Below are 25,164 nucleotides of genomic sequence, written 5' to 3'. Positions count from 1 at the left end.
GGCACCCCTTAACATGCAGGAACCCCACAAAGAAACACCCGTTGGCCAGGACAGTAGAGAATGTGGGAAACCCCCCTCCCCGCTCCTCATGCCCCCCAGCCCCCAGGACCACTCCCCATGCTGTTGAGGGGTCCAAGCAGTTCTGTGAGTGACAGAGCGGGGCAGGGCCAAAGCGCCCTCCTGAGCCACTGGGCAGAGCGACGCTTCCCGAATCAGATCCCTTTCCTTCGTTTTCCTTGTCTAATTGCATAGATTACAACTCTAGCACAACCTCACACAGAAGTGGGGAGGGAAGACGTTTCTGCCTTCTTCCTGGCGCTGGGGGCACTGGCTTGACGCCGGCTGGGGGTGTTTCTCACGGGCGCCCTCCATCAGGTTAGACAAGTGCCCTTCTGCTCTTTGCTGCGTGTTTCGTCATGAACGGATGTTGGATTTTCTGCATCAGTTTTTTTTTTTACATCAATTGAATTTTTTCTTCCATTTTAATAGTGTAGTATATTACATTGACAATTATGTTGCTGTTAAACCATCCTTGCATTTCTGGAGTGGATCCCACTCAGCCATGGTAGACAGTTCTTTGGCACGATGCTGAGTTTGGCTTGCTACTGTATGTATATCTTTGGCCACACTACGCAGCACGTGGGATCTTAGTTGCCCAGCCAGGGATGGGACTCATGCCCCTGCACGGTAAGCACAGAGACTGTCAGGGAAGTCCCAGTTCATTCGTATTTTGTTGTAGGTTTTTGCATTTATATTCATAAAGGATATTGGTCTTTAGTTTTCTTATAATGCTATTGTCTGGCTTTGGAATCAGTAACGAGGCTTCATAACATAAGTTAGGAAATGTTCCTTTCTCTTTAATTTTTGAAAGACTTAGAAAAGGGTTTGTGCTAATTCCATGTTAAATGTTCGGTACAGTTCACCAATGGAGCCATCCGTACCTGGGTTTTCCTTTGCTTGGAGGTTTTTTGTTACTTAGTCAATCTTTTTAATTGTTATAAATCTGGGCAGATTTTTTATTCCCTCTTCAGTCAGTTGTGGTAGATGCCATGATTCCAGCAACTTGTCCGTTTCATCTTACTGCTCCAACTCGTCGTCATAAAGTTGTTTAGAATATTCTCTCACGAGTCTTTTCGCTCCTAGATGTTTGTCATGCCTGCTCTTTTCATTCTGATTTCAGTGATTTGAGTCTGCATTTTTTCCTGGTAAATCTAGCCAAATGTGTCAGTTTTCCTGATTTTCTCAGTGAAGCATTTCCAAGGTTTACTGATTTTCTCTATTATTTTTCTATCCTGTATTTCACTAATATTCTCTCTAAAAGACACACATACATTTCTCTAGCTGGCCAACTAGCTTACTTTAGGTGTAGCGAGCTCTTCTTCGCCACTGTCTTAAGGAGCAAGGCTAGGGTATTGACTGAGGTTGTCTTTCTTTTCAGCCTGGGCATCCACAGCTACACATTTCCCTGTGATCGCTGCTTTGTTGCCCTCCGTGAGTTTTGGTATGCTGTCTTCTTCCGCATTCAGATCAAAGTACTTTCTAATTGCTTTTTTTAATTTCTTCTTTGACCCCTGGTTATTTAGAAGCGTATTGTTTTATGTGATATCTCCAAATGTCTTCCTGTTATACTCATTTCTAATTCCATTCCGCTGTGGCCAGAGTACCTCATCTGCATTCTTTCTATGCCTATAAACGTATTAGGAGCTTTGTGTGGGGAGGGGTTTCTGATGACCGAGCGCATGGTCTGCCCTGGACAACGTCCCGCGTGCACTTGAGGAGAGTATGCGTGTGCTGTCTGGCGGGCACAGTGCTCCGTAAATGCACGAGGTCTCTGGTCTAGCGTGTGTGTTCAGCCACTCGGCCGTGCCTGACTCCTTGTGGCCCCGTGGACTGTAGCGTGCCAGGACTCCCTGTCCTCTGGTCTAACAGTATTGCTCGATCTTCTTTTCTCTATGATTTCGAGCCTAGATTTTCTACAAATTATTGAACATCGGGAACTGACATCTCCAACTATTTTATTATTGGATCATTTGTTTTGCATTTCACATGTGTCTTTTCTGCTTCGGTTATTTGGGTGTCTGCCGTTAGGTACATAGAGGTTTATAATTACTCTATCTCCCTGATTAATTGACTCTTTCATCTTTTAAAAATGTCCCTCTTTATCGTCAGTAATATTTTTGCTTTAAAGTCCATTTTTAGGTAATATGGGTATAGCTATTCCAACTTTCTTGTGGTTGTTATTTTCACGATGCAAGATTATCATTTTACTTCCAATCTATTTGTATCACTGAGTCTAAAATATGTCTCCTGTGGGAAGCATGTAAATGGATTTTTCTTATTTTTAGTCAATCTGCTGGTTTCTGCCTCCTGACTGTATTATTCAGCCCACTCAGACTTAATGTCGTTACTGACACGGCTGGGTTTGCCTTTGCGGTTTCGCATCTTGTTTTCTGTGTCTCGTATTTCTGTCCTTCTACTCCGCCTTTATTTACTTTTTTGCATTAAGTGAATACTTTTAAATGTCATGTTTAATTTCTTCAATTATTTCAAACTATACTTTTGCTATTTCCTTGAAAGTGAAAGTGAACGTCACTCAGTCATGTCCGACTCCTTGTGACTCCAGGCCAGAATACTGGAGTGGGCAGCCGTTCCCTTCTCGAGGGGATCTTCCCAACCCAGGGATCAAACCCAGGTCTCCTGCATTGCAGGTGGATTCTTTAGCAGCCGAGCCACCAGGATTACGATAAATAAAATCCATATATATATATATATGCTTATAGTAATTTTTAAATAAAATGCTTATATAGAAATCATGCGAATTTCTTTTTAAATCTGTTAAGAAAACATGCGTTTATTTCTTATTTTTACAATTGGCTTTCCCAGTGCTCTTTATTCACATGGATGACTTGATTTCCATCCGGAGTCACGGCTTTAGTACTTCCTGTAAAGCAGGGCGACGAGGGACAAGTCCTCACGGGTGCTGTCTTCGGGAATGCCTTTCTGTAGCCTCCATCCGGCTTTGCTGGACCTAGCATTCTCGGCTGAAGCTTCCTGCCTTGAGCGCTTGACTGTGCCATGCCCCTGCCTCCTGGCACCCGCGGCTTCTGCGGAGGGGCCAGCTGCCGGCTTCACTGGGGTCCCGTGTGGTGAGTCGTTCGGCTCTCAGTATTCTAACTGTCGTGCGTCTGTTTGTGGGTGTCTGTGTGTATCCTGTTGGGAGTCCATTAAGCGCTCTGGATGCATAGGCTGGCGACTCTCAGCAGACTTTGGGTGTGTTCGTCATGGTGTCTTCCGCTGCACTTCCTGCTCGCCTCTCTCCGCCGCGCCCACGCGGATGTGCCCAGCGGTGCCCACTTCTCACTGGGGGCCTGTCCATTTCCCATCATCACTGCTCCCCTCTGGGGCTGACTCGTCATCTGTGCGCTGGGTGGTGTGTAGGTGAGAGGGCAGGGGAGGCTCGTGTTTAAGTCAGGGCCGGGGAGAGGTGTTATAGACACACCTGTATCCTTCCAAGATTAATTTGCTAAAGGCCTAACCCCAGTGCCATGGGACTTGGATGGGGGCTTTGGGGTGACGGGGGCAGAGCCCTCTGGTGGAATTAGTACCCTGTAAAAATAGGAAGTGCACGCTCTCCCTCCCATGTGAGAACAGGACAGGCAGACGGCGTCGAGGAGCCAGGAAGCGGCCCTCCTCAGAACTGGCCACACCGGCTCCTGGCTCCTGGAGTTCAGTCTCCAGCCTCCTGAACACCTGCTTGTTGACTAAGCATCTCCCGCCCCGCTGAACTCAGGCCACAGTACCCTTACAGCCCCTGACCCAACGGGACAGCGAGGTCGTGTGTGGGCACGCAGCTGTGAGGGGTTGGCGGCCACAAGCTGGTGTGAGGGTGAATGGACGTGCGTGGCTGTGGGTGGGCTGGTGAGCGTGGGGGGCGGGTTATGATGGATGGTGGGTGTGTATGTGCAAGGAGGTTCTGTGGGGAAGGATGGGATGAGTGTGCATGTGGGGAATAATGGTGTGGGTATGTGGGGGGGCGGTGAGGAGGTTGGTCCCTGGGGGCTTGTGTGGGGGCTGGGCTGGGGTAGCGGGTGTGTGAGGACAGGAGTGTGAGGGGTGGTGGAGATGAGCAGTTGGCAGGGATGTGTGTGAGCGGGTGGTGGGCATCTGGTTAGTAACTATTTGTGGGCTGGGGAACAGGGGTCTTATTTTGTGTGTGCAGGAAGTTTGGATATTGGGGTGTGTGTGTGCGACAGAGGTGGGTGAGGATCTGAGGGTGCGCTGGTTTGTGGAGGGGTTTGGCAGGTTTGTGTTAGTGTGTGAGTGTGTGTACAGCAGTAAGGAGCGCTATGTATGGAAGGTGGGCATCTTGGGGCTGCAGGGTGCAGACAGTCAGGCGGTGTGTGGAAAGGTGGGTGGGTGTGGGCTTGGGGGTTGTGTGTGTATGTACGTGTGTGGATGGGGGCCTGGCAGGTGGGGGAGGTGGAGAGGCTGGTCCATGTGTGTGTGAGCACACACGTGGGTGGTGGGCAGGGCGGGGTGCTGCTGGGGGGCTTAGGGTACATGTAAGCGAGTTGGGCAGGGCGGAGGGGCATCGGGGTCCCCCCTCCCAGCTGCTCTCTGAGCGCCCCCGGCACCACCTCTGTCTCCCCATCACCCGCTGTGCAGGTTCTGGGCAGCAGACGGGAGCAGAGGTGTGGCTGAGGAGAGGCCACCGGTCCCCGGCCCCCTACGCAGGCAGCCGTGCCTCAGGCTCGCCGCACGCCCTGCCCCACCCCCACCTCCTGGAAGGCACAGCCCCTCCCCTGGGCCCGTGGGCTTCCCTGGGAGTCCACTCTCTTTCACCAGCTGAGCCAGGAGACAAGCTCCCTGTCTGTGCACCATGGGGTTATGGATCCTTCGCCCATGCCCGAGGACCCGCCCGGCTCTCACCCAAGACCGCAGCTCAGGCTGGCTCTGCCATGGGGCTAGACCACGCAGGGCCCTCAGGAGAGGGTGACCCAGGGCTTCACCCCTAGGCCAGGCTGCCTACCAGCTCCACCCCCACGGCACAGCTCACCAAGCAGACCGCAGGGCACGGTCCCTCGCCCCCAGCCCCGGTGCAGGCACGTCGCCCCTCCTCAGGTGTCGAGTCCCCCACCGCGGCAGCAGGGGAGGCAGGGGGTGGGGCCGGCTGGGACACTGGGCAAAGGTGATGCTCCCAGACCTGTGATGGGACCTCCCAATCTCTCTTCCCAGGCTCACCTCCCCAGCCCAAGAAGCCCCTTCTCAATTCCCCTTGCATACATCCTTGGCAGAACATCTGAGGGCCAGGTGGACACTGGCCCAGCAGGCGTGTCCTCTCCTGGCCCACCCCACGCAGCCTCCTGGAGCCAGACCTTCGGGGGATGCAGCCCCTAGCACAAGGCACCCATGCTCTTCCACAATGCATAAAGCCTGTCGCACACACTCAGGCCAAGGGGTCCTCCGGGTCAGCTCTGAGCTGCCTGAGGAGCCCACTGCAGCTGCCCACCCCGCTGGCTGCCCACCACACCCACGTGACCACCCTGCCCGAGCGCCCACCACACCCACCTCTCTTGCTTAGATGCAGCACCTTCAGGTCCCACTGGGACTCCTTGGCAAAGACAGCCTGGCGCAGCTGGAGGCCCATGTATTCCAGGAGCTTCTTCCGGGCCAGAAATGTCTCCCGCTCTGCGGGCATCAGCATGTGGAAGGGGCAGTGGGCTATCTTCCGGTCCTGCAACCCAGCGCCAGTCACCACCTCTGAGCACGGGGCACCTGGCCCCCAGTCCCCCAGGGGGAGCAGGTTCAGCAGCCCTGGCCCAGGCCCAACACTGTTTGGGATACACTGTGGTCGTGACGGTGATTGTGAGGACAGACCAGGATAACGCTCAGAGAGCTGGCACAGAGGCAGCTATGCTGGCAGCACATGCTTGGGGGGCCTGGATTTTCCCTTCTAGGAAGCCAGGGGAGGACTTTGGTCAGAGGCATGAGGGACATTTGGCCCGCCTTACCCAAGAGTTGCTAAAAGCCCCAGTCCACCCCCACCACCAATGAGAGACTCAACCCACCTGGAAGAATCTGAAATACCCATAGTCGACCGCTGTGCCCACAGCCGTTTTGTCCCCCTGTGAAAGTGTCACAGGGTTCAGGATGTCAGCCCCGTAATTAATGAGCCGGTCAATCTGTGGAGAACAGAGCCCACGTCATAGGCTCGCATTTGCCCCAGCCACCAGGGGGTCCTCACCCCCAGCAGGAGAGCAGGGCCGGGCTCCTGCCCCCTGCATGACCCAGCTGGGCCAGACTCTCAGGTGTGCGGAGTGTCAGCAAGACAAACAAGACAGATGGACGAGACATAAGCGTGGTGTATCCTCAGAGCAACCCTCAGAGCAAGGTTGAGTCTGAGGGCTGGCCAGCTCCTCGGGCGGCCCTCCCTGACCCAAGCACACCCCCAGGGCACCCTGCTGAGGTCTGGCCCCACTCCACTAGCTGTAGGTGGTGGGAGGGCAAACCCCAAGCGGTTTGTTGGAGACAACAGCCGGGTGCACGTGCAGTTGAGGCAGATCATGGACAACAAGATACAGAAAGGCCAGAAGCCCAGCTGCCACTTCTGAAGGCCAGGAAGCAGAAGCAGGGCACGCGCACACATCCTGCGCTCAGCACCACCAAAGGGCGGGCAGACCGCCTGAGCCTCCAGACTGACCCCGGACACAGCCTCTATCCACCCCATACAGGAACAAGCGCACCCCGCCTGGGGAATGAGCACGGGAACCTGTGACTTGTTCTCAAGTTCTGTAGGCTGAAGAGGCCAAAAGCCCTAGTCCATACATGTTCACCATCCATCCAACCACCCAGGGCACTCAGTAAGACCACAGGCGCTGTGTGCCTGGTTGCAGAGACCAGCTACGTGTGTGTGAGTGTGCAGGGGCTTGCACACGTATTCAGAGGCATGTGGATGTGTGTGCATGCATGTGTGTGGCTGCAGAGAGCAGCTGTGTGGATGTGTCCATGCGTGTGTGTGCTGCAGAGCAGCTGCTTGTTTGCACATGTGCACCAGTGTGTGGCCATGTGTGTCCATGCGTGTGTGTGGCTGCAGAGAGCAGCTGTGTGAGTGTGTGGGTGCTTGCACACGTGTGCACCAGTGTGTGGCCATGTATGTCCATGCGTGTGTGTGGCTGCAGAGAGCAGCTGTGTGAGTGTGTGGGGGCTTGCGCACGTGTGCACCAGTGTGTGGCCATGTGTGTGCACGCGTGTGTGTGGCTGCAGAGAGCAGCTGTGTGAGTGTGCTGCGCCGTTGCACCAGTGTGGCCATGTGGCACCGTGTGTTGCGAGCACTGGGAGTGGCTGCACATGTGCCTGCATGTGTCTGTACATGCACATGTGTGTGCATCTGGACCCTGGCACACCCCGAGGCGAGGTCCTCCACTTCTGACGCAGCACCAACTGCATTCATAGCAAACAGCATCCGTCAGAGGCGCCCACCCAGACCACGGCAAGCAAGCATGCTGTGCTGCACAGAGGTTCTCTGGTTTCACAGTCTCATCGAGAAATGCTGACAGAACCACAAACCGCAAGGCTCAACGTGACAGACAAGAATCCAGCTGTCATCTACAGGAGTTCAGAAGCCACATTTGCTGAGCAGGTGTCAGCAGGGTCGCTATTTGGGGAGACACAAGGCGGCCTCAGTGACTCACCAGCCTCTCATCACTCAACCTTCCTTCCTCACAAACAAAAACCCTGGGTTCTGGGGGCGCTGCCAGTGAAGCTTTGCTTCCAGCAGAGAAAGCACCCCTACCCAGGACACAGCTCCCCCATCCCCCACCCAGGGGACAGCTCCCCATCCCCCACTGAGGACACAGCTCCCCCATCCCCCAACCCAGGGGACAGCTCCCCATCCCCCACTGAGGACACAGCTCCCCCATCCCCCCCCAACCCAGGACACAGCTTCCCCATCCCCCACCCAGGGACAGCTCCCCATCCCCCACTGAGGACACAGCTCCCCCATCCCCCAACCCAGGACACAGCTCCCCCATCCCCCCCCCCCCCCCCCCCCCCCCCCCCCCCCCCCATCCCCCACCCAGGGGACAGCTCCCCATCCCCCACTCAGGACACAGCACCCCATCCCCCACTCAGGACACAGCTCCCCCATCCCCCAACCCAGGACACAGCTCCCCCATCCCCCACCCAGGGGACAGCTCCCCATCCCCCACTGAGGACACAGCTCCCCATCCCCCAACCCAGGACACAGCTCCCCCATCCCCCACCCAGGGACAGCACCCCATCCCCCACTCAGGACACAGCTCCCCATCCCCTCACTCCCCCCATACAGCTTCTGGATCCCTGCTCATCCGTTTCTGTCACTGAAAACTCTAGAGTCCTGCAGCCAGACCAAAGCCAAGCCCAATGCCTCTCAAGACAAACTAGGGACTCTGTCCGGCCTTTTGAGTGGGTTTGCCACTAACATATTTTAGGTCTATAAACTATAAAAGGCAAGAATTGTTTGTACTTTCTCAAGTGTTTGGAACATCGAGTCTTGAACACAGAGCAACAGCCCATGAAGTGCTGCGAAGCGCCTTGCCACAGGCAGGGCCAGAGGGTCCAGTGCAGACCCCAGCCCCTGCCCGCCAGGGCCGCCCCGTCTACCCTCTCGCCCCAGGGCCACCCCCCACCCCCGGCTCACCAGGGCCAGCCTGCTCTCCAGGCTCCTCTGGCTCTCATAGATGATGTCACAGGCCACACACAGGGCGCTGCCCAAGCCTTTGGTCAGTAGCATGTTGGGGTCAGCTCCGCAGGACAGCAGCTCCTTCACAATCTGGACACAGACAGCCCTGTCAGCACCCGCCACGCCCCCTCCCAACAAGCGAAGGAAGCGCCCGGAGCCGGGCCACACGGGGCGGCTTCCCTGCTTCTCACCCCAAGGGGCCCGGCTCAGATGGCGAGGCTGGGGCGGGCACACGGCGGCTCCCTAGCGAGGCCTCCCACTCCCCAGGGCAGCCCAGGTCCAGCGCTTCCTCAGAACAACATCCAGTTGCTCAGAAGTGGTCCTGGCGCCTCTCTGCTTTCCACCCGGGGACGCAGCCGGATCCTGCCGGGCCTCTCACCCCACAGGGTCAGGCGCACGTCCTGCTGGTCCATGTCCCCGGGACCAGCCTGCTTCTACCCGGGGTAGCTGGTCACCGTGATCACCTGAGCACGTGCAGAGGACGGGGCTCCTTTGCTCCCTGCTGCGTCCCCAGTCACTAGCCCAGGGGCCCCTGGGGAGCCTGGAGTCAGAGCAGCTGCTCCAGACACAGAGACACCGAGACACCAAGACACCGAGCTTGGCCCTCCGGGAGCTTCTGTGCCTGGGGTGAGGCTCTCCTCCAGGCTGCCCGCCCCCCACTCCAGGGCTGGTCACAGAGCAGGTGCCCGCGTGACCCACTGAGCGAATGACTCGGAGCACGAGACAAGGCAGGAGGCGGAGGGGCCGGGCAGAAGGCACGTGGGAGCCCCAGCCCCTCACCAACAATGGCTGCCTCAGGCCTCCCCGACATGCCATTTCACCAGAGAGGCCCTCCCGCCACCCAGCTGAAGGAGTCCCCGTCATTCTCCTCCCCTCACCCATCATCACTTTCCTCATAAACTTACTGCCTGACAGTCACACACCAGACTGTGGTCCATCTGCCCCAACTAGAACGTAGGATCCTTGACACTTCTGTTTTATTCAGCACCTAATGCCTGGAATGGTGCCTGCCTGGTACATAGACTACTGTGCAGGCAGCACCACCCTAATGGCAGAAAGCGAAGAGGGACTAAAGAGCCTCTTGATGAGGGTGAAAGAGGAGAGTGGAAAAGCTGGCTTAAAACCCCACATTCAAAAAATGAAGATCATGGCATTTGGTCCCATCACTTTGTGGCAAATAGATGAGGGGGGGAATGGAAACAGTGGCAGATTTTGTTTTCTTGGGCTCCAAAATCTCTGTGGATGGTGACTGCAGCCGTGAAATTAAAAGACACTTGCTCCTGGGAAGAAAAGCTATGACAAACCTATACTGTGTATTAAAAAGCAGAGACATGACTTTGCCAACAAAGGTCCATACAAAGTAACGGTTTTCCTAGTAATAGTCACCTACGGATGTGAGAGTTGAACTATAAAGAAAATTGAGCACCGAAGAATTGATGCTTTTGAACTGTGGTGTTGGAGAAGACTCTTGAGAGTTCCTTGGACTGCAAGGAGATCCAACCAGTCCATCCTAAAGGAGACCAGTCCTGGGTGTTCATTGGAAGGACTGATGCTGAAGCTGAAACTCCAGTACTTTGGCCACCTGATGCAAAGCGCTGACTCATTTGAAAAGACCCTGATGCTGGGAAAGACTGAGGGAAGGAGGAGAAGCGGACGACAGAGGATGAGATGGTTGGAGGGCATTAGCGAGTCAATGGACATGAGTCTGAGTGAGCTTTGCAAGTCGGGGATGGACAGGGAGGCCTGGCGTGCTGCAGTCCATGAGGTCCCAGAGTCGGACACGACTGAGCAACTGAACAACAAGACAGAAGGAGGGATGGATGATGAAGACTGGAGGGTTGAGGGTGGGTGGGCAGGTGGACGTGCAGGTGGACAAAGGCATGGAAGGAAGGAAAAGTGCAGGACTGGGAGGGTGGATGATGGATGGATGACTGGGTGGTGAGTGGATGACTGGGAGTGTGGATGAGTGGGTGAGTGGACACTGGGTGACTAGTCAGGGGGGTGGGTGGGGGGTGGGTGGAAGAACAAACATGGTCCTTGGCAGCGGGGAAGGTGGGAACTACCCAGGGTGCCCTCCCGGAGCTCTGAGGCTGAGTCAGCACCTCCCGGGTGAGCCCTCACCCTCATGCTCACTTCCTCCCTCCACCCTTCTCTCTGAGGGGCACTCCATCCTCGCAGGAGGGGACCCTCTGGCCATCACACCATGCTGTCCCTGGGGCACCTCAAGGACAGCACATCCCAGAGCCTGCGTTGGAGCGGCGGCACAAGACAGACACGTGCAGGTATACCAGTGGGGTAGGACTTGCTCACCAGGTCGTTGCCACTGGCGATGGACAGGGAGAGCGGGGAGTGGCCGCTCCACAGCAAGTTGGGGTTGGCTCTGTGGGCCAGCAGGAGCCGGACGACATCCCTGGAGCACTGGGCGGAAGTGGTGGGAGGACGGCGGGTTACAGGGGCACCTCCCCTCCAGGGGAATCTCACACGGTGTGCCATCAGCCCAGCCACTGACTGCTCCTCCCTTGCACTAGGGCCCTGCCTGGCACACAGAAGTGCCCTGAATGCTGGGTAGTGAACGGGGTTGGTGGATCAGCAAGCTGAGAAGAGGCTTTCCAAACGTTGATCATTTCAGATGGAAAACAGGGATGTAGGTGATGAGGAAGTTGATTGGAAGAAAGGAGAGTCGGGGCCGCTCGACTGCAGCTGTTGCAGACCCTAACAGAGCTGTTGCCGCTGTATCGGGACTACTGCAGCCGGGCCAGGCAGAGGGCAGGCAGGGCAGAGGATGAGCCCTGCACCAGGACACACCAGGTGTGAGGAACGCAGGGGCACTTTCAGCCCTTCGCCCCCCAGGGAGCTATCGGCTTCCCCCTCCTCCTCTCTGGGATGTGCTCGCAGGAGTTGACCCAGACTCTCCTCGCCACGGAGCGCTCTGCTTAACCCCTGCTGCTCTGCAGACAGGCAGACCCCAGGGGCCAGCTGGGCCACCCTGCAGGACCACCCTCTTCTCCAGCCTAACTGGCCAGGCCAAGGGGAGCCCACAGAAGTGTGCCGAGGGGTTCCTGGGAAGCTTCCCCTCTTCTCACTCTCCCTGCTGGAATGCAGGCGTGATGGCTGGATGGCTGGATGGCTGCAGCCCTCATGTCTTAGCACTAGACTTTACACTGGTGATCTGTCCTTGATCTGATGAAGACGTGGCCTATGGTGTCTCCTGACTTTGTTTCCTCTTAACTTTTCAAATCCAAAATCAGTACAAAGGACAAAGGCGTGTGAGCTAGAAAGAGCTGTGTGCTCCAAGCCCAGGCCTCCAATTTACTGACCAGGGGCCTTGGGCAGCCTGCCTTCCTGGAACCTTGCTGTCCCCAGCCTCAGCCTGGGCTCGCCGCCCCTCTCTAGGGGGGCACAGTGACACAGCCCGAGGATGCATTGGTGAGACAGGGATGTTCCGGAGCAGGTGGTCCCTTGCCAGCATTGCGCGGGTGCCCACCCCCACGCAGGCCCTCACAGCCCCCATTGGGATGGCATGTGAGATCCCCACCCTGGGCAGTGACAAAGACCTGCTGCAGGCCCATGACACTGCTGCTGTCTCGTTGTACAGGCAGGTAAACGGAGGTTCCAAGCATCATGCACTCAGGGGCTCTCTGGCCCAGCTCCCCAGCTCCCCTGAGGCCCCTCACACCCTCCTCCAAAGGGTTCCTGCACCTGCCGCGTGCGAGCTGATCCCCAAAGTGGACAGGAGGCAGTGGCACCAGATGGGGTCACCCTCCGGGGGCCGATGGGCTGGCAGCACAGATGTGTGTGACCACCGCCTGCAGTACGACAGTGACTTCACGAGGCAACCCAGGCCCCCACCCCCAGGTACACAGGCCTGCGTGTGGTCATGTGTCCCCAACACGTGCTCTGAAATAACATGTCCATGAGCACGAGTTCCACAGCGCTTCCCATCCTATCTCAGCGCACGTGTCCTGGCTCCCTGCTGACCTGACCTAGTCCCCCGAGCCTGGGGCCCACTCAGGCAGCACGGCCTGTAGCTGGGGGACCCTGGTCTGGACCACGGCAGCCAGAGGCAGACACGCCCGGCTCTGCTCGCGTGGCCACGGGGAGGCCTGGCCCAGCCCATGAGGGCGGAGGGCTCACCGCCCCACACGTGCACATGTGCACACATGCACACGGACACACACACCGACCTGCAAGCTCACACACACTCCTGCATATAGACACACGCACACTCACGGACGTGCACTCACGGGGACGCTTCAAGGCGCCCGCGCACACCCGGAAGGCCACCTCACCCTGTAGCTGTCCTCCCGCTCACAGGCCACGTGCAGGGCCGTCCTGCCCCCCTCGTCAGGGACTGATGTGTGCTTGCTGTAGTAGGTCCCGGGCGGGCCCGCTTCGTTGTTGAGCTTCAGGCTGGAAGGCAGCAGGTCCAGCTGTGGGCAGACAGAGGGGTTGAAGGTGGCCCCCGAGCCCGTCCTCCCAGAGTGCAGAGACCCACCATGTGCCGCCCAGGCCCTGTGCCCCCTGCAGGCAGCAGCTCACACCCAGAGCTCCCCCAGGGCTGCGCCGCCTCCCCAGCCCACAGGCCTGCAGCGGTGCCCTGTGAGCCACCCTGACTCCTCGAACCCACCCTCCTCTCCTGGCCCCACGCCCTCGCGTGCTGGGGGCTAAATGAGGCTCGAGTGGATGTGAGGATGAGACGGCAGAGCGGCTGTGCTCCAGGGGCTCAGCCTGGAGGAGGAAGGCTGGGAGGGCTGCATGGAGGGGGCCTCGGCATGGCCTTGCTGAGGCGGGGGGTTGCTGCATGTGCCAGGAGGCAAGCTCTGCCTCACCAGCCCTGCACCCCAGAACCCGCACCCAGCGGCTCCAAGCCCCACCGCTGGCCCCTAGGCCCTTCTGCAGCGTCACCCCCCGACCCGGAAGCCTGCCCTGTCCCCTGAGGGTCCATTTGCCTCCCCGTCACCTGTTGGAGCAGGTTGGCAGAGGGCACTGGGCCCTGAGCCCTGGTCTGGGGACATGAGGCTTCCTGAGGTTGGGGCGGACCCAGAGGCTGCCCGAGGAGGCCCACAGCCTGACTCTCCCGGGCACATCAGGAGCTCAAAGCCTGCAGGGTTCAGGGCTGGCCTTCTCAGATGGCGGCAGCCTAGAGGTGGCCCAGGGGTCGGAGGGGCGGCTAGGAGGAGGCGGGGCTGGAGAACCCGGCCAGGGAGCGCGGCCCCTCTGCCTGGAGATGCAGAGGGGCACCCCCGAGTGGAGTGAGACAGAGCTTCCTACAGAATGCCCTCCCGGGGGCCCAGCTACCCCGGTGAGGACCCCTGGGCTTTGTGAGCTGCCTGAAGAAGCAGGTTCTCACTCACGTTCATCAAGTGTGCATGCCTCTCCCACACTACAGGCCTGTGTGTGGAGTGTTCACACTCGGTGCCCAAGCCACAATGCCTCCCTCTGCCCCAGACAGGCCCCGGCCCGCACAGACGACCGTGGGTGTGTCCAGGCACATGCCGTCCGGATCCAGGCCGGCCTGCGGCTCACAGAGCATCGGGCACCCCCCTTAGGGATCTCTGCAGAGGGGCCCCACCCTCCACGGGGCGGACGCCCACCTTGCCCTGTTTGTACACGTCGTCCTGGTCGGCTGCCCTGGCGTCCACATCGGTGATGGCGTGGAGCAGCAGCTCTGTTATCTTGACGCCCTCCTCCCCAGGGAGGGCGGCTGCGATGTGGAGAGGGGTCAGGGCCCCCAGCTGCAGAGGAAATACAGGCAGGTGAGGGTGCAGCCCCAGCTCCCCGAGGAGCGACAGCCGTCAGCCCAAGGGTGGGGTTCTGTGTGAACAAGGCCCGTGGCGCCCCCAACCAGAGCGAGAGAGTGGCCGTCTGCCCCCCGCCTGCCTCAGGTCCCCAAGGCACCATGTTCCTGTCATCCCGGGACATTCAGGACAAGAGGCCTGCCCACAGGGGACCACAAACACACAGCCCATCCCCACCCGTCTGCTCTGATTCATGATGCTTTCGTCCGCCAGCGTGACAGGCGGGAACACAGGCCCTGGTGGCCCAGCGTCCTATTAGACCGACTGTCCCCGCCCTCCTCCAGGAGGTTTCAAAGATGGAGTCCAATCGGTGAACCCAAAGAGTTCCTGTGAAATCCTCCTGGGTCTGACACCTGAAATCCCACTTCCCTGCACCCCTGCACTTACACCCAAGAAAAAAGAGGAAATAAGCGACCCGGCTCAGGGGCCCGGAAGGTGAACAAGCAGCCAGAGGGAGACTGGGAGCCTTTTCAAAAGCCAACGCCTCTGAATAGGAGAGGCCTAAGCGGCTGACGAGCGACACAGCCAGGCAGGAAGCCCAGACGCTACGGGCGACCCTCAGGGTCGGCCCCAGCCCCCGCCGCCCCGGCCCGCGCCGCCGGCCCACCTCCGGCGTGAACTGGATGTCCGTCCTGGCCCGGTTCTCCAGCAGCAGCCTCACCCCGTCCACGTCCCCGGCCTTGACGGCAAAGAAGAGGGCCTGCATGGGCGTGCGGCACAGGCTGGGGTCGGCGCCGCGTTGCAGCAGGAGGGTGATGGTCGCCCACCTGCGCCTGTGTCTGGAAGGAGCAGGGAGACTGTCACGGGCTGGCGGAGGGGCACGCATGGCCCGCAGCCCGGACATGCCCCGGGCCGGAAGGAGCCCCCACCGCGGGCGCTGGCGAGGCCTGACGCGGAGCACGCCGCCCCCGGGGTTTGCCTCACCAAGACTACAGCCCTTCTCTGCTCCAGGGCAGCCCACCCCGAGTGGGCCGGCCTGGCTGAGCTCAGGTCCAGCTGCGGCCCTGCCCGACTTCAGCCCCGGTCCTCACTTAGCCTCTCTGAGGTCACCTGTGATACGGGGTGGGGGTGGGGGCCAGTCTTCCTCCTGGGGCTGCCGTGAGGAGATGATGTACATTGCCTGGCACCCATAGGGTCCAAGCTTGTACACGCACAGCAGACGTGCACATACATACGTAAATGCACACACCTACACACACAGATACAACATAGCATGAAAAATCCCACGGACGGAGGAGCCTGCTGGGCTGCAGTCCATGGGGCCGCTAAGAGTCGGACTCAACTGAGCGACTTCGCTTCCACGCATTGGAGAAGGAAATGGCAACCCACTGCAGTGTTCTTGCCTGGAGAACCCCAGGGACGGGAGCCCGGTCGCACATGACTGAAGCGACTCGGCGGCGGCAGCAGCAGCAGCGCACACGTGCAGAGCACACCGCATGTACACACAGCACACACACGGCACAACACGGCACGCACATGCAACCACACGCGTGACACAGCGCACACGCACACTGGCACACACATCTCTCACAAGCAGCACACAGCCTCTTGTGCAGACACGTGAGGGCTGCGCCTGCAGGGCCTGGGCGCGCGCGGCGGCAGGGAGAAGGTCCGGGTGGAGGGCGGGGTGTGTGGAGAGGCCCATCTCGGGGCAGGTGGGGGCCCGCCCTCCCCGCTGACCGCCGGCAGAGCAGAGGGAGAGAGGAGGCTGGGTCAGTGCAGGGCGGCAGCGCTCAGACGACTTGCCCTCAGACCCCTCCGCACTTGTACAATCCTTCCAGGCCCCAGAGGGCTTCGTTTACCTGGGTTCTAGCCATCCCTGTCTGCTGTCTTACAAATTAAGACTGAGAAATGTGTTCAAATATTTAGTAAAACATTCAAAAACTAACACTGCTGCTGCTGCTGAGTCGCTTCAGTCGTGTCCGACTCTGTGCGACCCCAGAGACGGCAGCCCACCAGGCTCCCCCGTCCCTGGGATTCTCCAGGCGAGAACCCTGGAGTGGGTTGCCATTTCCTTCTCCAATGCATGAAAGTGAAAAGTGAAAGTGAAGTCGCGCAGTCGTATCTGACTCTTAGCGACCCCATGGACTGCAGCCCTCCAGGCTCCTCTGTCCATAGGATTCTCCAGGCAAGAACCCTGGAGTGGGGTGCCACTGCCTTCTCACTAACCATTGCATATTCACAGAGACAACCAGTTTTTATGAAAAACTTGGCCACCTCAGAGCCCTCACCACGAGGGGCCGCTGGCCCTGAAGACATTCTGTGTGTTCAGGACTTGGTGGAAAAAGGCAGCCCTGCTTCAGTGAGAGGCTCCCCAGGCGTGGTGCGCGTGCGCATCCACGGTGAGTGGCCGTGTGCGGGCGCGTGTGCACGAGGGCACGTGTGTGTCCCGGGGTGACTGAGGGTGAGCACCCGCCTGTGCGTCTCCGGTGGGAGGGCAGAGAGGCCAGCCGCTGGGAGCCGCCCTCGGTGTGCAGAACCGCCCTCCCGCAGGAGCGAGGCTCGAGGCTCCCCCTGAGGCACCCCTGGGCCCTCCACCTACTGGACCATGCCCAGCGCCATCCTCCTCATGACACCCCGGTCAGCGGGTGCGGGGCCCGGGGTCTGCAGCAGGCTGTGCCCCCGCGCGCCGCACTCCAGCAGCTCCTGCGGCAGGTCGATGTGGAAATGGCGCACGGCCCGGCTGGACTCGAAGTCCGAGTCGTGGCTGCAGGCCGAGCTCTGGCCAGGCGTCCCCAACGCCGCGCCCTGAGAGCGCCCCGAGTCGCTGGTGCTGCTCCTCCCCGACGCGGAGCCCCGCTCCCGAGCCCCGCGGCGGCTCTCCTCGATGTTCAGCCGAGTGGAGGGCTGCTTCCACTCCGGGCCTGCCGGGACCGGCTCCTCCAGAACCACCGGCTCCGCGGGCGATTCCGGAATAGACAAGGAATGCTGGGTCGTGGTGACGGGCTTCGAAGCTTCCTTTGGAAAGGACCAAGAAAACATCCTTAGGACAAAGCGGAGAGTGCTGACCCAGCAAGCCGCCTCCGTCTGCAGGGCCGGCCCGCGGCCCCCGGCACCTGGACCTGCCGCGCTAAGCAGGCCCCCGTGCGGGGACGGGGCTGGCGCCACGCAGGCTCCAGGCGCAGACCCCCGCATCGTAGGCGAGGCAACTGGAAAATCAATGCCAAATGTCTCCCCACGGGCCGCTATACTGATTACACACCAGAACGGGGAATTCTGGATACACGGGTTAACAAATGACATTATTACAATGAATTCCACCTGTCCTGCCTTTTCCTAACGTGAGCCCTGGAAACGTCCGAATCCAGCGGGTGGCGGCGTCATGCTCTGCCCTCCACCTGCCGTCACAGCCTCTGTTCTCAGCAGTGGCCCAGGGACAGGAGGCAGCAGCGCCAGAAATGCAGGTTCTCAGGTCCCACCGCGGACCACCCCCAGGCAGAAAGGCTGGTGCCGAGCCCAGCGCTCTGTGACTAACTGCTTCTGTGAGGGCCCGGCAGTTCCACCCTGAGTACCCGCCCAGAACCACCGGAGCAGGCATCCTGCGAGGCTTAGGGGCGTCCAGCAGTGCCAGTCACCAGAGGCCCCGGTGGGCCCTGTGCGGGGTCCACGGCGGCCTCGGTCCTGAGGCCCCAGCGGCTGTGCGTGGCCTCCTAAAGGACATGGCCTCCTAAAGGACATGGCCTCTGTGTCGTAGCAACAAGCTCAGGGCACCCAGTGACCAGGACGATTTCCTCCCATTTGCTGCCTGCCCACCTTAGTGTCAATTCATCCCATTTGACCCTGGTCTGCACAAGAAGGCTGGGGAGCTGGGGGACAGGAGCAGGGAAATGGAGGACTGGGGGACAGGTAGACAGGTGAGGGACGAGTGGACCAGCAGACAGTTGGACGAGGGAAAGTTGGATGGGTGAATGGGGGAGGGGGGCTAAGGAGGGGGAGGGGTGGATGGCAGGGGATAGGGAGGGGGACGGGTGGATGAGTCTGGGGTGCTGGGGGACAGGTGGTGGGGGTGAGGGGGAGGGGAATGGAAGGTAGGGGATAGGGGAGCAGGGACCACTAGATGGCTAGATGGGGAGTAGGGGGCTGAGGACAGGGGGTGGGGGGGCCTGAGGATGGGGGCGTGGATGGAGGTTGGGGAATGACGACACAGAGATGGCAGGGGATGGGGGAGGGGGACAGCTGTGTGCGTGGACAGCTGGACAGGAGACTGGTACCCAGGGATAGGTGGGCTGGGCTGGTGCAGACCCTGAGCCAGGGCGCAGGGCCCCCCGGGCTGACCTGGGGCTCGGGCACCGTCCTCTCGGCGATGTTGGGCTTGAAGGACGTGGTCGGGTAGTGGAGGAGGAAGCACATGCTCAGCGGGGTGAGGCCCTCATCCGTGCACTTGTTCACGTCGGCCCCATTGTCCAGCAGGAGGTTGACGATGTCAATGTGACCGTGAACCTGCAGGGAGGGGGCCAGCCTGGCGAGGACAGCGGGCGCTCTCAGCAGAGGCCAGGACCCCAGCGAGGCCCCATGCCCCAGCCAGCTCAGGGGTGGCCCCCTGCTTGCAGCTGAGCCATGCACAGGCGCCCACCCCCCTCCCCATCCGACCCTGCACGCCCATCCCACAGGCGGGCTTCACAGGGGGAAGGGGGAGGGCAGTCCGTGCCTACGAGGGGCCATCGCCCAGGGCCCTCCAGGTGTGCGGTCCTGTGCATGACCCTGCGGGTGGGGTGCTCACAGCAGCGGCAGCAAGCACCGTGTAGCCCTTGGCATCGGCCACATCGGGGCTGGCGAGGTTGTCCCTCAGGATCCCGTAAATCCAGTCATAATTCCCTTCCTGGGCCTTCAGGATCATCTCCTTGGAGAGCCGCTCCTTGGGCCCACGGCGCGCAAAGCCACTCCGCCGCCCCTCCAGGATGGCATCCATGTTCCAGCTGCTGTAAGCCCTCTTGTTCCTGGCAGTCAGGGAGCCTCAGTGGGGGGAGCCCGACTCTGGACGCCAAGCCCTGCCACCAAAGGGGCCCACCAAAGGGGCCCTGCCTCCCGTCCACACTTCCTCTTTCATGCCTCTGCCCCAGACCCCGCCTTCCCCCCAATCACAGTCTGCTCCTAGGGCACCCTAAGCCCTAGGCCTGCACAGCTGGCCGGCCGCTGGGGGACATGCTACCCACAGATGAAGATGCTATGGCTAAGTAAGCATTTTTCCTCAGCGGGAAGAGCTGTATCACTTTAAAAATCAAAAAAAATTTATAGGCTCAGCTGATCTTTGCATGATGGACAGATGAATGGGTGATAGATGGGTGGATGGATAGGTGAAAGGATGGGTGAATAGATGGATGGATGGGTAGATGGGTGGATGGATGGATGTGTGGGTGGCTGGGTGGGTACATGAGTAAATGGGTGGATGGATATGATAGGTGGATAGAGGGATAAGTAGGTGGATGGATGGACGAATAGATGGATGGATAAGTGGATGGATACGATAAGTGGGTGGATGAATGGGTAGATGGATTGATGGGTAGATGGATGGATAGGTGGATGGATATGATCAGTGGGTGGATGGATTAATGAGTAGATGAATGGATAGGTGGATGGATATGATAAGTGGGTGGATGGATGGGTGGGTGGGTGAATGGATATGATAAGTGGATGGATGGATGGGTGAATGGATATAAGTGGGTGGGTGGATGGATGGATGGGTGGGTGGGTGAATGGATATGATAAGTGGATGGATGGGTGGATGGGTGGATGATGCACGCATAAGTAGCATCTGTGTTCACAAAACATGCATTCCAAAATAGTTAACAGATATTTGAGGACAAAGTGTAGGAAAGGGGTAAAAATATTCTTCTTTAAAACTTTAACTTAAAAAATAAGTCTTCCTCAAGTGGCTGCTGACTTCCCCAGGGCTGCCGGGGCAGGCAGCGGTGATCTTTGGAGACCAGCAGAGCACTCCATCTTTCCCCTACCACCTGTGGAGAAACCAGAGGCCGAGCCAGCCGCCCAGCCTCCTCCTGCCCTGCTCTCCCCCAGCCCTCAGCACTTGGGCAGAGTGTTCCAGCTCCAGGCACAAGCTCCCTCACCATTCATCACTGGGCTGCATTGGTTAGTCAAACAAGACAAGCCTGACAGCCAGCCAGGACAGCTGAGTTGTGGGGCTGGCTGCCAGAGGCCTTCAGGACCCCCGCGCCTGAGTGTGCCCCCATCAGAGGACAAGAGCCCTGGGCTGAGGAGAGAGGACAGGCCGGGTTACCTGAACTTGTAAGCCTGCTTCTGGATTCTGACCAACAAAGGGGTCTCGTTTCTGATAAACCAGGGCTCCCCGTCATCAACGAACGGCGGGATGTCGTTCAGAAAGATGTGGGCGTCCAGGTCTTTGCGGAAGGAGGAGGTCATGGGCAGGTGGCTGTTGTCGGTCGAGTAGATACAGATTTCCGGAGGCAGAGTGAGGTCGTCATTCAGGAGAAACCGCTTGTAGCTGTAGAAGAACGGGTCCTGCCCCTCCTCCAGGCCCCAGTCCATCTTCTCCTCGTCCGCGAGGGTGACTATGGAGGGCGTGTGGGTCAGGTAGCCCGAGAACTCGGGGTAGCTGTGGATGGAGAGGCTGTTGGGGATCTCCACGCACAGCTTGAGGAGGTGGTCGCGGAACCACAGCCCCACGTCCTGGCTGCCATCCCGGTAGGTCTCGACGCCTGGCCCGAATCGCTCGTCTGCCTTGTACAGCCCCTGCGGGACGGCACAAGGGGGCAGAGCAGGCGGCTGGGCGGGGCCTGCGCTCTGCAGCCACTGTCTTAGAGGAAGAAAGCATTGTGCTAAGAAACATGTTCATTCAGTCGACAGTTTGCTGAGGCTTTGGACGCTTTAGGCCCAAAGCACGGGCGTCGGGACAGACGCGTCATGGGCAGGGGGTCTGCGGGCTCGGGGGCCTTTTGCGGGGAAGCCAGGGATGCTGCGTGCAGACTCATTGCAGGGTGCCCCCAGCTCCTCTAGTATGGTGAGCCTGGCCCAGGCACCCACCAGGCTGGGGAGGAGCACGCGGGCAGAGGTGCCAGGTGCAGAGTCAGACACCCCAGCAGGCGTGAGCCAAGAAGGAGCAGTCAGCCTAGCCTGCCTTGAGCCCAGGAGAGCGCAGCCAGCGCCGGGCGGCTCTGATGCTCCTGCTGGCATCGGTGCCTGGTGGTGGGTGTGAGGAGCAGGGAGAGCCAGGAGGGTCTCAGTGAGACACCAAGAGGCAGTGCCTCCCTCAGCGAGGCACCTGGGACAAAGGTTCTGGCCGGGGACCATGGAGACCCAGCTTCCCGGGGAGGACGGGCTGCATCTTCCCTGAGACAGTGTCAAGGGATGATGACTGGAGGTCGCTGGGTGGGCAGAGGAACTGCCCAGCAAGAGCACAAAGGCCTGAAACCCTGCGGGCACATGCATCAGTCCCTGGAGCTGTGCCCCCCGCCCCCTCATCTGCGAGCCGAACGGCAGCTCCACTCTCGGGAGCGCCCCGTTGTCCAACGTGCCCATGGATCACCTCTGGCTGCAAGCCTGGGGCTGGGCACCGTGGACGGAAGGCCCTGCCCACAAGAAGCTGGCAGGCCAGCCCAGACGGCAGCAGATGAAATGAGGGAGGGAAGCGTGTGAGGACCACAGCACAGGCTTGGGATGCGACCATGGGGGTTTCCAGGAGAAGCTGTGGATGGGCCAGTGATGGGGGAGAAACGCCACCAGACTCTGAAAGTGGCGGGGTGGAGGCACAGCTCCCCCAGGAGCTACGAGCCTGGAAGAAAGACTTGGGCAGGGAGGCAGGCATCCGGTCAGAAAAGCAGCTGCCCCAGGAGTCCACTTCTAGGAATCTGTCACAGGAAGTAATCCCAGCTCATCAAAGCTGTGATATGCTTTGATATCATAAGGCTGTGATAAGCTCATCACAGCCTTATGCGAACAGGAGACGACGATCCCAGAACCTTGATGGTTCAGTAAAGGGGGGCTGTCCAGAGGCACTGGCTTTGAAAATTCTCTTCTTAATATGCGTTCACTTTTTGACCAAACGATCCCACTTCCAGGAATGCATCCCAAAGGTCGTGGGTGAAAACATGGGCTCCTCAGTGAGGAGGGCTGCCTAGAGATACAGGCCTTTTGCAGCTGCTGGGAAGGGGAGGGCTCTGGGACCAGGTGTAACTGCAGGTGGAGGGCAGGGAGGACAGGGTGCCCTCGGGGGGGAACGTATGTGCCTGTCACCCGTCATTTGTAAATGCAGAGAGAGAACTACAAGATGATCACCAAGGACCAGGGAGGCTCGAGAAGGAAGAGAAGGGCCTCCTGTGGGGGGGACCATGTTTGATGGATTTGACTTGGGAAAAGCATCAGATTTTTGCATAATCACAAAATGAAATCAAAACAAGACTTTCAAAATAGAATGCCCAAAATAACAAAAGCTAAATAAAGCAAGTGACTGCAGCTCCGTACCTACATGGCACAGGGAGTAGGGGTGGGGGGTGCAGTGACCATACGGAGAGGAATTATTTCACGTGACTGGACCCAGCCTCCCCAGAGGGGCCACCCTGGGGACAGAAGGACAGCAAAGGAACCTGAGGCTGTTTTTAATCATCAGAGTGGTGCTGATGAGGCTCTGCCTTTCTCTGAAACTCTTATACACATGTTCAGAGATAAAGCAAGTAGGAAACCTTGTTAGAAACCAAGATTGTTGAGATGAAGAGATAGGCAAACAGCACCACAGCCGTTGAGTGCAAAGCCCACACCCCTGCACTGCAGCTAGAGATACTAGTATGAACCGATTATGTATTTTCTCACTTAAAAAACTGTACTTTCAGGGACTTCCCTGGTGGTCGTGGTTAAGACGCTGTCTTCCAATGCAGGGAGTTCAGGTTCAGGCCCTGTTTGGGGACCTAAAACCCCAGATGCCAAAAAGGTAAAAAAAAAAAGTGTGCTTTCAAACAAAGAAGGAAGCAGGGACGTGGGTAGAGAGAGCAATCTAGTGGTTGCCAGTGGGGAGAGGGATGGGAAGGGGGAGAGGGGGAGGGCACCACAAAGGGTTACCGTGGGGTTATACGGAATCACGAGGCCACAAGTGTGAGACGGTGGGAGGAAGCTGTAAAGAGCCCTGGTAAAGCACTGCGGTGCTGGAGAAGACGCCAAAGAGCCCCCGGGACTGCACGGAGGTCACACCAGTCAGTCCCACAGGAAATCAACCCCGAGTGCTGATTGGAAGGACTGATGCTGAAGCTGAAGCTCCAATACTTTGGCCACCTGATGTGAAGAGTCAACTCATTGGGAAAGCCCCTGATGCTGGGAAAGACTGAAGGTAGGCAAAGAAAGGGACGACAGGAAATGAGGTGGTGGGCGGCATCAGCAAGTCAGTGTGCATGAGTTTGAGCAAATTCCAGGATATGGTGCAGGACAGGGAAGCCTGCTGTGCTGTAGTCCATCGGGTCGCAGAGCTGGACACAACCTAGCGACTGAACAACAGTGGGATTTTTAAAATCGTGAAAAAATGTCATATAAATAATCCGAGAAAAAAAAAGTTTTGAAAGGTGTTTTCAAGATATTCTATTGAAAAGACCTAGAAATAAAAACCAACCAGTGCAGTAGTGATGAGCAGCCAGAGTGGTTTCTAAATACCGTATCCCACTAAAGCAGCCAGGCTCCACCCAGGGCAGGGCAGGAAGCGTCTGAGTGAGGCTGGAGATCCTTGCAGAGTGGGAAGCAAGACCACGTGAAGCTCTGAAGGGCAGAGCCAGGCTGCTGGCACCCGTGCCCACCTGTCAGTCCTGACATCACGTAACGAAAGAACCAGGCAGCTGCCTCCAGATGTGACTTCTGACAGAGGCAAAGGCTGGGTGGGAAGGAAGTGAGTCTTTCCAGCAGATGGCCTTGGAGCACCCAGATGTCCCCGCGTGGCCGAGGAGGGGGCCTTACTTCCCGGGACACACCAACATTAATGCAAACACAGACGGGCACATAACAGGCAAAGCCATAAACAGAAGAAAACGCAGACGATGATCTCATGACATGGCAAAATTATAGGCAAAAGCGGAACAGCCGGGCGCTGGGGCAGGAGGAGACCTGCTCCAGAGGGACCGTGTGCACGTTCTGGGGCTGACGGGACGATTGTGACCCTTGACCGCGATCGTCGTCACACAGCACCGTGCTTGTCAAAACCTTCAGAAGTGAAAGCCACTCAGTCGTGTCCGACTCTTTGCAACCCCAGGGACTATACAGTCCGTGGAATTCTCCAGCCAGAACACTGGAATGGGCAGTCTTCCCCTTCTCCAGGGGATCTCCCCAACCCAGGGATCGAACCCAGGTCTGCCACATTGCAGGTGGATTCTTTACCAGCTGAGCCACCAGGGAAGCCCGAGAATACTGGAGTGGGTAGCCTATCCCTTCTCCAGCGGATCTTCCTGACCCAGAGATCAAACCAGGGTCTCCTGAATTGCAGGCGGATTCTTTACCAACTGGGCTATAAGGGAAGCCCCCAAACTTTCAGCACCACTTGCTAAAGGGGGCAAGTGTTACTGTAATGAGTAAAGCGGGGGTGGGGGAAGAATCTGTATTTGGAAAGCCAGGAATGTTCTCCCAGAAAAAGGGAACTTCCAGAACAGCATGTATGCAAGGAGCCAGTCTGCATGTAGAAAGGTGAATGTTTTCACTGAACTT

The 25,164-nt window shown here is 58.5% G+C and overlaps 1 protein-coding gene across 1 annotated transcript in view; it reads right to left on the bottom strand.

Moving 5' to 3' along the window:
• The window catches only part of ANKMY1 (ankyrin repeat and MYND domain containing 1), a 53,574-nt gene that overhangs the window by 23,136 nt on the left and 5,274 nt on the right, over positions 1-25,164 (bottom strand). Inside the window, exons 5-15 of the mRNA XM_018040054.1 lie at positions 20,753-21,225; positions 19,238-19,454; positions 18,793-18,957; positions 17,060-17,475; positions 15,125-15,296; positions 14,314-14,454; positions 13,009-13,149; positions 11,030-11,137; positions 8,678-8,809; positions 6,069-6,182; positions 5,569-5,734 (exon numbers count right to left, since the gene is read on the bottom strand). Of these exons, the coding sequence (XP_017895543.1) occupies positions 5,569-5,734; positions 6,069-6,182; positions 8,678-8,809; positions 11,030-11,137; positions 13,009-13,149; positions 14,314-14,454; positions 15,125-15,296; positions 17,060-17,475; positions 18,793-18,957; positions 19,238-19,454; positions 20,753-21,225 (2,245 nt within the window). The remainder of the gene's footprint in view (positions 1-5,568; positions 5,735-6,068; positions 6,183-8,677; positions 8,810-11,029; positions 11,138-13,008; positions 13,150-14,313; positions 14,455-15,124; positions 15,297-17,059; positions 17,476-18,792; positions 18,958-19,237; positions 19,455-20,752; positions 21,226-25,164) is intronic.

This window comes from Capra hircus, chromosome 3 (genome assembly GCF_001704415.2).
Source record: "Capra hircus breed San Clemente chromosome 3, ASM170441v1, whole genome shotgun sequence".
Taxonomy (NCBI): Eukaryota; Metazoa; Chordata; class Mammalia; order Artiodactyla; family Bovidae; genus Capra; species Capra hircus.
The sequence above is the reverse complement of the archived record's forward strand: the minus strand, read 5'-3'. Positions and strand labels throughout refer to the sequence as shown.